Consider the following 14858-nt stretch of genomic DNA (forward strand, 5'->3'; position numbering starts at 1 on the left):
GACCAAATAATGCTAGAGATCACGGAATACCTAACGGCACCTAATAGGTAGCTATATTAATATACCGGACCAAAATCGGAAGGATCGGATAGTATGCGGGTTCGTAAACCAAACGAGTATGGAGACTCGTGTAATATGGTTTAACAAAGCCTACATACTAAAATGAAACCTATCCTAAGTGCTTGCGACCCATCACGACCCGTTTAGGTAGCTTATGCTACCTTAACGCGTCGTTCGCGTAGAACGCGTTTGGAACGCCTAACATCGTGACCACAAGGCATAACCTCGAAAGGTTATAGCTATGGTCACCTAATGTGTTTGGTCGGATCCTAATGATTGATCAAATGGGTCGGGTTCGAAAGTATAAGCGATGGTTTAGATCGCTTACCTTACGACCCTATATAAGCACTAAACTAAAAGTGACGAGCTAAGCATGTTAGAACATGCTTAACTAAGTTTAGAAAACAGGTTTGGCATCAAAACAAACGGCTTTGATGCTCACGAGTAGTTTGGTTACAAAATATGCAAGAATGCACATTTTGGCCGAAACTACGACTCGTCACTGAGCCTAGATAACGTGGTAATCAGTAGGTATAGTCACTACGGACTATAACCATCGTGATCACACTCACGTTATGAAGTTCCATGAACTTCGGGTTAACCATAGGCTGGTCAATGCAGAAAGTCAACAAAACGTTGACTTTCGGACTCGAAAAGCGAATAAAAGAACGAAAGAAGACTTACGGAGGGTCCCCGAATGCTAATCTAGATCAAAGAGCTCAGGTATGAAGCAATGGCATCAACTTAGAGCATTTTGATCAGATTTGTGTGGGTTTTACATCAAAGGGGGGGGTATTTATAGGAAAAGTAAAGCCGTTAGGATCGTTTCTCGAATATCGTGCCACGATCCAAGCCTTACACTTGTCACAAAGTTGTGGTTACTGAAAAATGGCCCTAATCCTTCAATTTGTGAAAGGGCATTGCCCCTTTTGGGTGTTTGAAAGGCCAAGGCAAGTGGATTAAACATTGAATCTGGTCTGTATGTCTGACGCGCCCCGCGTAAGGATTTGGGCAATCCTTACGCGCCCCGCCTGAGGGTCACAGATCAGAATTTTCAGTTTTAGTCCCTGCACTTCAGAAACATGCAATTTGGCCCATTTTTGGCACGTTTAAGCCCCGTTAACCTCATTTCAAGGATCTAAGATGAAGTTAAAGTGTAGGGGACTTGAAATATGCTCAAAAATATTCCGGATCTCGGTTCGTTTGGTCGTACGATCGCGATGTTCGCTTAATTACAACGGAATGCGCATAAGCGCGAAAGACGATCCAAATGATGCGACGAATGGATTTTTCTTATGCCAAATACTAAGGCATAATATAAGGATGCTTACATAAATTTTTGGATGTCCGGATGTATTCAGAACGAAAGTTATGCGCGAAAGTGCAAACTTGTGCACTTTTTGACACTTTTAGTCCCTGAATGACCCAAAAGTTTATTTTAGCATACCAAACCCCTCAAAGCCTATTTCTAAGCTATGTAAAGGATATTTATGGTATGTTTAACTTATGGACATGTTCCGGAATGTTTGTTACAGTTCAAATTGGCATACTTTCGCAGTTTGTCAAGTTTAGTCTCTGTAAGCGAATTAACTTGTTTTTGCCATACCAAAGCCTTCAAAACTTATTTCTAAGTTATGTAAAGGTTATTTAAGGTATGTTAAGTATATGTTGATGTTCCGGAGTATTTGTCGCATTAAACTGAGTACGTTTACGCACCAGTTTGCGTATAATTCTCTAGAAAACGTTGTAGAGTTTGAAATTGAACAAGGATTGATATGTGCAAAAGATACACATATTTATACAAGATCCCAAGTATGAAATACAATATTTCATCAGCTTGGTATTTGTTTGATGGTCGCGGTGACACAGGTGTCACATATACTACATTTGTTAAGTTTCTTCATAACCCAGAATCTTTGAAACTGGTATGACATGTTTTTATATACATAATTTATTTTTATTGAGATATATATTTAACAGTTGTTATGGTTTATATTTTCTTACACTACTTAAAAATTATATACAGGATGTACCTATAGCCTTTGCTAATCAAAAGTGGGGAGATTGTTGGCAAAAAAATAAGTTGCGAATCTATCATGAGTCTGGTAAAAAATGGGTTATGAGGGTCAGAACAGAAAATTCAACACCAATAATAACTGACGGTTGGGACAATGTTGTTAAAGATCTCAATCTGCCGAGGAACTTTGTTGGTTTTCAAAGCGTTAGGTGATTTTGGGTTTGAACTTTCATGTTTTGTTGATGGGATGTGCGGTGAATCTTATTTCACGTTTAATCGTTATGCAATATTTGGTTTTACGGTATGACTATTGATCTTAACTTCAATCCTTTTGCATCTTAAACGTGTCAACACTTATTCTCATAAGTTACATATTTCACATATAGTATTCATTATTTTTAGTTTTATGCAGGTAATCGAAGACTGCTTCATTAAACAATTTTATGTAAACAGCCCACCAAGTGGCAAATTTCAAATCTGTTATAAGGGTTCCTATTGGAATGTTGAGGTGTCTAAGGTTGATACAAACTTTGTATTTGCTAGAGGATGGCCTGAAATGTGCAAGGATGTTGGGATACTTGAGGATGATTTGCTTGTGTTTAGCAGAATTGATGATGTTGTTTTTGAGGTAGTAGTTTATAGAGATGAGACTGAGATTTGCTTTTCGAAGAAAGCTGAATCTGACGATGATAGTGTACTTGAGATATCGAAGGTTGATTATGTTGAGAATGCATTCAAGGTACGTATGTATTTAGCATTAGCAGTAAAAGTTTTAATTATTTTAGCATTATATTAATTATTTCATTAATGTTGACCAGGACATCTATGAGGATGAAGAAGTTGTGTCTGTAGGTGAAGGAAGAACCGTTACTCAGGTACTTACTAAATTATTAAAATTATTTATTTTTAATTTAACACATATAAGAATTTAATGTTTTTACAACTATTAGCAATGCTGTTTACTGATGTTACATTTATCCAATAATGTATTATTTAGAAGAAGTTACGAACGAATGCCGAATGCACGTCGAAGAGACGCATGTCTTCACGATTGAATAAAACACAAGATGTAAGTTTACCATGTTAAAGATTGTTATATTACTATGGTTATTAAAGTCACTCTATGACAACAGGTTAAGAAGAAAGGTAAAGTTACTTCTGAGATAAAGGAGACGGTCAAGAATATGACTAAGGGAAATGCTGCCTTACCTGTCGACACAAGTGATCATATTGGATGTTCTTCATCTGCTCACAAAGTTAAGGTATTTATACTCGCCACTTAATCAGTATATTTTATATAAACTGTTTTTTTGTTCATATATTCAACATTCCTTTAATTCACATGTATATGTTCACTTTTTCATCAAGGGGAAGAGAGCCGGCAACGTTCAGAAAAAGCTTATCTGTAGAAATAAGATTACGAAGACTGCAAAAAAACATTCTAGACATCTTCTCGACCCTGTGTTCTTTCATTTTGATCGCAAAGGAGACTATAGGCTGGTATACCGTTTTTTATAACAAACTAATGATTTATGTTTATTTGTCTGACTATTATTTTTTTCCACACAATACATGTAGCGTCTTCCTGTTGAAGTTGCCAGACGAGCAGGTCTTTCTGTTGATCTTCATCCTTTGAAAGTTCAAAATATGGTTGGAGTTGTGGAGGTTTATGATGTTAAGTTCGAGTTAAATGATTTGAATCCACGTTATGCGTTGGACGGTTGGCGAAAGTTTATGACTGAGAATAAGTTGAGATTTGGTGATATGTTGCACTTCACATACGTGTCTTCGGAACAGAAGATCATATTAAATCAAGTTACCTCAGTTTAATAACGACATTTAAGTATGTTCTGATATCAGATATTATAATTATGAATTTTTTGATGGTGAAATTGTATATTATTAACTTGATGTTTTGCTGCTATGTATAGCTAACATGATAAAACACTGTTATTAGCACTTTATGTTTTATATATAGATGATATTATGCTTCTTTTTGCTAATTGTAACTGCAATTAGTAGAAACTTGGTTTATTAATCGCAAATGTGACATTCTTCTGCATTTATGGTTTATTAATTCAGAATAATGGATGGATGTATATGACTGTATTTGGCATGATGATGTTGTGTTTCATGTTGTCAAAACCAGGGTTTGAACATCTGTTTGACTTTTGGTCAATAGTTAATGGAAATACAATAACAAACAGTGGTTTGAACATCTGTTTAACTTTTGGTCAATAGTTAATGGAAACCCATGTTAGGTTCAACAGTGTTTTGAAGAGGAAAACAGTGTGAGAAGACAGTAGATCTAATTAAGTTAAACATGAAACATCTATTCAGATCTAAACAGATGTTTGGCCTTAAATAGATGTTTGGCCTTTAACAGATGTTTGGCCTTTTATATCAGAGGTTTGAACTTAAACAGATGTTTATGCTTAAACAGATGTTTGGTCATAAACAGATGTTTCACCTTAAACAGATGTTTTGCCTTAAACAGATGTTTGGCCTTCTATATCATATATTTCGACTTAAACAGATGTTTGGCCATAAACAGATCTGTGGCGTTAAACCAAACATCTGTTTAAGGTCAACATCTGTTTGACTATTGGTCAACATCTGATTGACTTTTGTTCAACATCTGTTTTAATTTTGGTCAACATCTCATTTAGTATTCAACAGAAGTTTGAATAACTCAATATCTGTTTAATTTGTTGTTTCGTTTTCTTGATTTCTATGTAATTTTGTAAAGTAGTACAAAAACAAACATTTTTAAAAAATCCCAAGTCACCCTATCATTAAAGTAATGTTGTAAAGTAGTTTGCTCTCAACATAATGGAATTGCTGTTGAATAAAGCTATTAATCATTAATTTATATCAATTTGTAAGTCTGCAGTAATTATTTTTTTACTCTCTGTCAATATATGTTATGCATGGTTTTCTAAGAAACGACCCGTGTTTGCACACGAGTCTTACCGCTAGTCTATAATAAAAGAAACCTCTTGGGGGACACATGTCACTTCCTCAGGCACTCTCTAATTATATTTTTTCCTCTTAAATCAATCTACTAATTTGATGAGTTTGTTAGTGGAGATAATGATAAAAAAAGATAAAGAGAAAAATGGAGATTATAAAATTTAAATTTCGAAGATAATAATGAGTATAGTTCCACGCATGTAACTGCCATGAAAATAAAAATACGCCTTATTTATTTTTTCATTTATTTATTTTTTTGGAAAATTGAATAGTTTTGTAACAAAAATTTATAATATTTTCAATTAAACCACTTAAACTTTTTTCTTTCCAATTTAGTCATTCAACTTATAGGTAAAATATCAATCCTATATATTTTACTGAAACTATTTATAAAGTTGGTTATATATGGTGTTGAATTGTTATACTAAGTCTCTCAATGGATATGTACATAATTTTGTTGAAACACGTGTGTTTCTTAATTTATTTTAATGTTTCATCATTATAACCATGACTGTGTGCAGAAGCTTATGTACTAGGTCGTAAATGTTAAAAAATAAACTTAACAAAATTTAAAATTATCACGCGAATGTTTATTTTCTTAAATACATATCTTGACAATTCTATACTTAACAAATTACATTATACTTTATTCAATTATTATTCAACCCTTCAATACATATATTTTTTAAAACATTATTTTTTTTATTATGAATCATATAACATTACATTTATATTTTATGTTTGGTTACATTTATGTTTGGTATATAAATGTCTTCACCTTTGTTTTACAATTAGAGGAAATATTTATTATATAGTTTAAATTATTTAACCCGTGTAACACACGGGGAACTAATCTAGTTTAATAATAAAATAATTAAAAAATGATGGCTAAGATATAGTTAACAAGGTTAAACCATTTTCTTAGGAAGATATGAAGTAAAAAGGGAAAAATCGGGTGATGCAACGCTTATATAATTATATGGAGTTAAGAATAATTAAGGTATACCTCATGCCTCATGATTTGATTTTATTTTTATACTTCTTTTTTATTTTGGATAACTTTTTTTATATTTTAGATAGCTTTAGAAGTAAAGCTATTTTTATTATATTAATAATAAAAGTAACTAAATTTATTTTGGTATCATTATACTTTTTATGAAAAACATATGGAAATGGAAAAAAGTGAAAACATCTCTTTATTTTCTTGTGATTTGTTGGAGCGAACACTCCATATTCATGTTGTCACATGCCAAACAGATTAGTGTTAATTGCTTTGCCATTATTCAACAAAGTAATTTTTATTAAAGTAAAAAATATAACCTTGTTATAAATAAACTATATTATGGTGACTATCCACATTCTAACTCCCATCTTTTCGTGTTATTTATATTAATGCAAGAACACGATATATAGAGATTCTTTGTATTGCATGATTACATCTCAATGAATACGAATTCCATACTCCATATTTCTCTCTACAATACAGATAATCCTTGTTCTGTATGTTAGTTGCTTGTAGGTTGTTGTTTCACAACACGTTATCAGCACGATAATGCTCTTTCCAAAACCCTAATTTATGTAGCCGCCACCAATAGCACTTGTACCTAAGTCATCTTCTAATCGTTTTGCTTTACCAAACAGATGACTTGATGATACAGGAGTTCTACAAATTTCGATCGGTTCTTCCTTCTTTAATCAGGTACATTACTTATTTTATTGTACGTATTTTGAAATTATATATTCGATCAATAGGAATGAGTAATGCGGTTTCAAAGAATTTTAAAACATTGAAACTTCTCCGTGTGAGTCGGTCGGCCCTTAATCTGTCCCGATCGTTTTTTACGTCAGTTTACTTCACAAAAAGGTCGGTGCAATTTCTTGTTTTATTGTTGTAGGTATTATCTCCAACCAAACAGATTAACTTTTTTTTATATATAAAATAATTTCTGATTAATATAAATAAAGTATGTGTTTTGGTTACATGTCTATAAAGTTTCTGTTTATAGATTGATTCTACGAAAGTTGATAGTTTGTGCCCCAATACCAATAAGTTTATATTTTATTTAGTTAATTATATAAAATTTTACAACTTTAAACATCATGTTTTTTTGATGTAGAGAACTCTAATGATATGAGTGAATCTAATCATTCTTTTTACTATTTTCTATTTGCATCGTTGTTGAACTATCTTAATTCATTAGTTAAAGTAACTTCTCATATTGAAATTTTATAAAGTTGTTTTTGTATTTTATGAGAGTTTGTTTTCATGTAAGACAATGTTGGATTCAGGTTTAAAATCAAATACACCATAAAACAATATATAACTAATGATTATTCCTGTTACTAAGAACTTACAAATTTATATGGATATATTTATCTTTAACTTAATTGATTTTATCATCGTTATTTTCATAACTATGATAGTTATGGATGATATTATATATGTGTTTATATTTGAACTTTATTGAAAACGAAAATATATGAATTGTATAACATTCAAATATACGAATGTTTGTGTGGTAAAGGATATATTGTAACTTTACATTGACATTATCTGTTCTTATAAAATTTATTATTATATTGACATTATCTGTCCTTATAAAATTTATTATTACATAAAAGGATAATTTGTTATTGAAACGTAATAGGAATTTAATGGCATTCGATTATTAAAGTAATCATATTCTAATAATTTTGTTGAGTTGCTCATAATTCTTATAAAGCGTTTTTTTTACCTGTTTACTAAACCATTTTATTGTGTGACCTGTGAAGTGATATTAATTTCTTTTCAATTGAGTTGCTATAGAAAATTGTTTAATATACACATGTATATAATTTTTTTTCCTGACGTCACTAAATTAGTTTGTACTTTACATTTTAATCAATAGTTTTTGTGTATTTGTTTATATCGAACTTCATTACAAATATATGGTCGTATAAAATTTGAATGTATGAATACGTGTGACAAAGACAATTTTGCTGATTTACTAGAAACTTCTCAATATCATTTATATGTGGACAACATAATATCTATTGTTAGGGGACTAGGGGTGGTTCACTAGTGATGGATTCTATCACTCCCACTCTCCAATCAAATCATGACATGTCATCAACCAAATTTCTATCACTAGTGATAGAAATGTAGGAGGGGTGGAATCACTAGTGATGGAATTCTATCACTCCCAATTTTTTTAATTTTCATTTTAAAATTAGAAATTAAAAATAAAACACTAAATTATAAATTTCATTAAACTTTAAAAATAAATTACATAACCAAATAAAAAAAACAACTAAACCGGTGGCATCTCCCAACCCCACTTTGCGCAAATCGCGCGCTTTTGTTCAATGACAACTGACTTGAACGGTTCATCAAGATGGGCGTGGTTTTCACACAAGATTTTTAAATCATTTTGTCTTTCAATCGTTTTCAAGTGTTCCTTGTACGCCTGCTCCCGTTCAACTTTTAGGGACATCATTGTTTCTTTTCTTTGTTCGGCCTTCTTGAATTGGGTCATTTTCTCCTCTTCGATTCTAAAGATCGACTCCGCCACCGCCTCCTTCCCTTTGCTTGACGATTCACCACCTCGTCTGCGTCGTGGCCTTGTGGGTGTATCTTCCTCAACGGGCTCGTCAAGGGGTTGATCGGGTTCGTCAAGAGGGTCGTCGTTTAAGTTCATTTGGGGCAAGTTATCCGACGCGGAAGTCGTGTAGTTCCCCGAATCGGATGTCTTTGATCTTTTCGAACCGCCTCGTTTTTTTGGAGCCGTAGGACCATGCGTGTCAACCAACTCAACGGGGACCCACTTCGGGTGATGTCTCGCAACTTCCCATGACGCCACGTGTGGAAAAGTTCTCTTTTTGTACGTTTTGCAATACTCGGCGGTGGCTTGTTGCATGATCGTCGCCTCGCTCGCTCCACTTTGTGGGTTTCGGCTCTACAAAAAAAAATGTTATAAAACTATTTTTTTTATAAACTGTTTTTTTATATAAACTGTTTTTTTTAAAAACTGTTTTTTTATAAACTGTTTTTTATATAAAACTGTTTTTTTTTTATAAACTGTTTTTTTTATTAACTGTTTTTTTATATAAAAATGGTTTTTTTATAAACTGTTTTTTTATAAACTGTTTTTTTTTATAAACTGTTTTTTTTATAAACTGTTTTTTATATAAATCTGTTTTTTTTATAAACTGTTTTTTGTTGTGGTTCACGTGGTTCATGCCACGCTTTTGCAAAATGATGAATGAGGGTGTTGTCTTCTAGTAGTGGGTCGAGTGTGTGAGGTTGGGTTTGATACGTTTGCGATTGAAATTGGTGAGGTTGAAACGGTGGAACGAACGGTTGGTTATGGTACGTTTGCGATTGAAACGGTGGATATTGTTGGGTTTGAAAGGGTGGATATGTTGGTTTGGAAAGGTTGGGACTTGGTCGGGTTCGTCTTGCAACCTAAAGCGCGCCGGCTCACCAAGATTCGCTCGAACCCTTGGCCTTACGGGATTTTTCTTCGTACTCGAACCTCTTTTTTTCGATCCGCCACCTCTCTTGCTTGAACCTTCCATATTTCTTGTAAAATTATTTAGAATGAGTTGGAGAGTGTTTTAATTTTTTGTATTGAGTGTGAGAATAGTGGAGAGGTTTTTGAGTTTGTTTATTGATATATGTGGGATTTATATAAAAAATTTAATCAATTAAACGGTCAAAAAATTTACAACGGTCAAAAAAAAACGGTCCATTTTCAAAAGTTCAACGCGTTGTGTGGTTAACGCGTTAGAAATATAACGCGTGGTCACTATACCGGCGGAGGTGTGCCGTTCCATGATAACGCGTGACCGGCTCTCATCACGCTCCCGGCCCGAGTGGCCTTATAAAGAAAGGTTTAGTTATAGTAATAAATGATTATGTATTTAATATATTATATGATATATTGATAGAGTTATTTGTTTATGTTTAAAAGAAGAGGAGCAAATACTTGTGATTGGTTATACCATGTCAGGTTATATCAATCTGCTCATAACTGTGATAAAAACGAGCATCTTGTTTCATAAATTTCTTTATTATAACTTGTTTTATAAGGTGACCTGCTATTAAATTGTATATTATATATTGATTCAATGGTATTACTTGTGTTCTATACGCCAACATTAATTTTTATAGTAAGACGTATTAAAGGTAATAGCTAAAAAAAACTTGTGGCTTATAATCACTCGTGTGAAAAGAGTATAAATATGCCTAGACATGGCATTCAAAATGTCATACTCCCAAAATCTCATTATGAGCTTGTAGAATATCATTATATTTTACACTAAATATTTTAATATGACCGGGATATGTTATTTCTCAAATGATGTTATAAGAAAAGCAAGTTATATATGCTCATGAAGTAACAGTATTATAAAAGAGATGAAATGAATAATGATCTCATATCATTATGTCCGAGGAAGTAATGAAAAATCATGAAACTTGCTTGGTTTTACTTCATTCACTAAGGTGAATATGACTATGTATTGATCGTTGTGATCATGAGTATAACTAAAAAAAAATATAATGATAGTCATATTAATAATGAGATTGACTATCAGAAATGGCAAATTAAAGGAGTGATTATATGAAAATAGAATGTAGAAAGGGCAAAAGTGATATACCATGATAGTATGGAATGATGAGATTCTTTTGTATATTTTTTCATATAAACTTAAGTGTGACCAAAAGGTTATGAATCATGATTATTTAATTAGTTGGCAAGATCGGTTAGACCACACCGAGTCAATGATGATATGAAATATATTGAAGAAATTCTTCATGAGGATTAAACATGCAAGGTTTGCTCACAAGGGAGTCAACTACTTACTAACTAAAGTTGGGTGTAAATCCCTAAGTATTCTGGAAATAACGCAAATGATATAAATATCTAGCTTGATACCATTTAGTGTTTTAAAATCGATGCATCGTCTAAATGGTTATCATATCCACAACCTGAAGTTTGTGTGATTGTGGCTTATCTAATATGATAGCAAGCATATTATTCCAGATTGATATATTTATTTTGGTTATGATGATGAATTTGATTCCCATATATTAATCATTGAAATATGTGTTATTGTTTAGACGATCACTAAACATCTACTATTGATTGCAAAACCATTGACCATGAGAGCAAAATGTTCATGTTCATATCAAGCCAACAAGTTATAACACTTCTTCTCCATTACACTTGGTTTTGGTCAGGAACAAAAATATTTCTCATCTAATGTTTTTGTTTATGCAATATGCATTGTTAATGATGCACCACAACGTACATAAATGGGACCTTAAAAGAGATAAGGAAATACATGTTGGGTATGAAAAACTATCTATAGTTAAATATTTTGAGTCATTAAAGATGGATTTATTTACGCCTCAGTTAATTGATATCCATTTTAATGGATCAAGATTCTCAACGTGAGGGGGAGATTAAAGGTAGTTGAAAATAGAAATGAGTTAGAATGAATTATCATTGAACCATAAATCAAATTTTTGCTATCATTTTCGGCAGGGCTTCTGATTATGTGAACAGTTTGTATCAAATATGCAATTTCTTCCCCATCATATACAACATAATTAGAACCGTAGACTACCCAAGAAAAATAATCACTGTTAAGTTTTTGTTAAAAGTTTGCATATCTTGAATAAAGTCAGTAAAACACATTTAATTATTTAAATAAAATATTACTTTCAACGAATTGGTGTAACGCGAGTGATATATATACGTATGAACCCGAACAAGACCTGAATATTCACGGGTTAAACCGAACATGACCCATTCAACCCGAATTGTTTTATCTTTTTATTGTTCTTCCGCAAAATAATATATTAAAATTTAAAATTTACTAATAAAACACAAATGTATTTAATAAAATTACAATTAAATTGTAAAATCTTATGTCAGTTTCTTGTTTTAAGTACAATCATGGCATAAAATACACACCAATTTAATTTATGACACAAAACATATTGTAAAAAAGCATATATAATATAAATGGGTCAACCCGCCAATCCAACCGGGTTGCCCCGAACCCGACATGTTTAGCTAAACGGGTTCGTGGATTCAACCTGAAACTGACCAGACCTGTTTAGACTAAACCCAAACCCACAAATTCTATGTTAGATTCGGGTCATGACAGAAATTCACACCCCTACTTTTCAATATATGTCACTTGGAGTTGGGGTGAAACACTTTTGAATATAGAAGGATATATTTGATGTATTTTTTTTATTGAACATCTCTTTCATTTTTAAATAATACTAGTTTTTTACCCGCGTCGCGCGTTGCGGCGGCGACATCAAGTCACACGCGTGACGATGATGACATTGATGTGTGGCGCGCCACGCGTGACGTGTGAATTCACCTTTGAAAGAAATAAATCAAAAAATACCTTGAAGTGACACCTACGATCCCATCCTAGCTTTGCAAGCTGATTCAATACACAATAATACAAACTAAAGTTAATTTGAAAAGCCCAAAAAAATAACAAACAAAGGAATAAAAACAACTAATTGACTACTAATTTCAAATTATGTTGGCATGATTTAGCAACTAATAACCAAGTCAGTAATAGATTGGTATAATCAGTTTACATCTATCAATCCTACGAATCTGAAACATAATTAAATAACTTACATTTGGTGGAGTTTTGTGGTTCCTTTAGAGCATTTCACCTAGAGGAAAACAAACCCAAAACAGATTACAAACCTACTGGTTGCCATGTGATATTAGGCGACCATCTCCTAGCATCATAGCATGAGTATATTGCCCAATCACTTTGTCAAAGCAAAGTAAATCACACGAAGAGGCATTCAATGTAACATAAAAAATGTGGATATCATATTTCTCACTAAAATGTAACATAAAAATTTTAATCAAAGTGTCAAAGATCACAGGGCACAAATATTTCAAGAATCAAATGCATTCGCTAAAGGATCCAGCATTAGAACAAAAAAAATGTCTAAAATTGGGATTACATTTTTATTTATCTTTTGAATGTCTACCAAAGCACTTTATTGTAAACCAAAAAGACATACTACACCTCTATCGGCAAGAAGCTAAAAGGAGGAACACAGTACAACAAAAACTACCAGTGAAACATATTACAAATAAAAAAGGAATACCAGTAAATGAACACCCCTTTTGTAAAGTGATTCCCTTGAAGCCTTGACCACTTCGTCACCCACCAAAACGTTATTTCTTTTATGTCCTCCACTACCTTGAAGACCGATATTTTTGTTCTGTTGATGACTTTTTCGTTCCGATGAATCCATAACCTTCATACCGTCTTGAGGATTTTGAGAGTCCGGCCCCCACCGCGTTTTCTTTCATGCTCCGCTACTGATCGTCATCACGTACAACTAACTGTAATTAATACTGTTGTGGTTGCTCGAGAGCCGAGGACAAATCATGAAGCCTACAAAATGCAAGATGATACCTTATAAACTTCCATTATATAAAAACACCAAAGAGATCCAAAAACACCAAGAACAACATAAATGTAAACCTCTAGTAGCATGAATATATTGGCTGCAGACTGAGGTCCAGCTGGTTAGTCCTCTTGAGTGTTTGACCGAGTCAACCAAAACCCAAAAATTCAGAGCTTGACCCAAACATCTCTGGATCCGACCCGAACCCACTGACTTTGATCCAAAGCTGACATCCAAGGCTTGACCAGATCTGACCCGAACAAACCCATGGGTGACCCGAAACTCCTGAACCGCGGCTGACCTTGATCCTTAACCTGACCCGAGCTCGAAACAACCACACAAATCAACGCACCATCAGTCCCTTTCAACCTCTCATCTTCAAAATAATACCACTATCATCATCATCGGACAACAAAACCGACAGGAAGCGAAAAGATATAAAAAAAGGAAACGGGGTTTATCGTGAAGCTGTCAGGAGAAACAAAACCGCCGCCACCATCATCTTCTCTGGCGGGTCGCCAGAAAATCATTCCGAACCGCCGCCGGCCACCGACGTGTACGGCGGTGCTGCCGCCGCCCTTCTTTCTCTCTCGTCCATATGCCTCTCTCTCTTCTCAGCCTTGTCGCCTCTCGAACAACGTCGGCTCTCCTCTCTCTCTCTAATCTCTCTCACTTCTGGGTCCAAACGTCACTCACCACCACCCGATGGTGGTGGTCGGCTCTGCAACTGACAGGGGGGTGGTGTTCGGCTGGTGGGTGTCGTCGGGAATCCAAGAGCCGGAGATGTGGGAGTGAGGGAGTGGAGCGGCTGTGTTGGCAGGAGATCAGGTAGGGTTTGTTTGAGATGTAGTGAAAGGGGTAACATTGTACTTTGTTTGAAAGGGGTAAGATTGTACTTTCACCTGTGCACCGACATTGTTCTTCCATATTATACTAGTAATTAGGCCTGCGCGCGTTGCGGCGCGGGTACATTTTAAACATCGAATGGATTAATCCAAACGTTGTGTGACGCACATTTTGACGTATTCAAGTTAACTTAATAGCATCCTGATATTGGATCAAGATTATCTAAAGCAATCAAAATTTTAATGTACAATTATAACGTATCTATATGTGACCGATTCATACATAGGAAATGTATCGAAAAAAGCATTAAACATATATAAATAGAAAACTGACGCGTGTAATTAAAAGACATAATCACATCAAGAATTGAAATTTTACTTGTAGCACGTTGAAACATCGAGTGGATTAGTCCAACATTATGCGATGCGTTACCCATATGAAAAACGCGTGTGTTTACGCATTAAAATCTAACTTAGTGTAATCTATATAAGCATTGCGGTTGGATAAAAAAGT

The 14858-nt window shown here is 33.7% G+C and overlaps 1 protein-coding gene across 5 annotated transcripts; it reads right to left on the bottom strand.

The window, feature by feature from the left end:
• Positions 1-8275: 8275 nt before the first annotated feature.
• LOC110889519 lies at positions 8276-14385 on the bottom strand. 5 transcript variants are annotated; one of them, XR_002563637.2, is made up of 5 exons: positions 13577-14378; positions 13194-13486; positions 12706-12743; positions 12461-12499; positions 8276-8985 (listed from the first exon to the last, which is right to left on the bottom strand). XR_002563637.2 is itself a non-coding variant. In XM_022137066.2 (4 exons), exons 2-4 carry the CDS (start codon positions 13350-13352, stop codon positions 8341-8343), a joined length of 843 nt encoding a protein of 280 aa, XP_021992758.1. In that variant the 5' UTR covers positions 13353-13486; positions 13577-14385; the 3' UTR covers positions 8276-8340. The 5 variants fall into 5 exon arrangements, 1 of the variants encoding a protein (XP_021992758.1); XR_004871996.1 differs by lacking the exon at positions 8276-8985 and adding an exon at positions 12001-12162; XM_022137066.2 differs by lacking the exon at positions 12706-12743 and having other exon boundaries at positions 13577-14385.
• Between the last annotated feature and the right edge of the window lie 473 nt (positions 14386-14858).

Source organism: Helianthus annuus, chromosome 11, assembly GCF_002127325.2.
Source record: "Helianthus annuus cultivar XRQ/B chromosome 11, HanXRQr2.0-SUNRISE, whole genome shotgun sequence".
NCBI classification, from domain to species: Eukaryota; Viridiplantae; Streptophyta; class Magnoliopsida; order Asterales; family Asteraceae; genus Helianthus; species Helianthus annuus.

What these genes read in the sequence shown, in the direction of transcription:
- LOC110889519 (XM_022137066.2), bottom strand. Translation starts at nt 13,352, where the DNA reads ATGAAGGTTATGGATTCATCGGAACGAAAAAGTCATCAACAGAACAAA. An exon ending in AAAGGGGTGTTCATTTACTG is followed by an intron (nt 12,500 to 13,193) that starts GTATTCCTTTTT and finishes GTATTGAATCAG; the next exon opens with CTTGCAAAGCTAGGATGGGA. An exon ending in ATCGTAGGTGTCACTTCAAG is followed by an intron (nt 8,986 to 12,460) that starts GTATTTTTTGAT and finishes TTTTTTTTGTAG; the next exon opens with AGCCGAAACCCACAAAGTGG.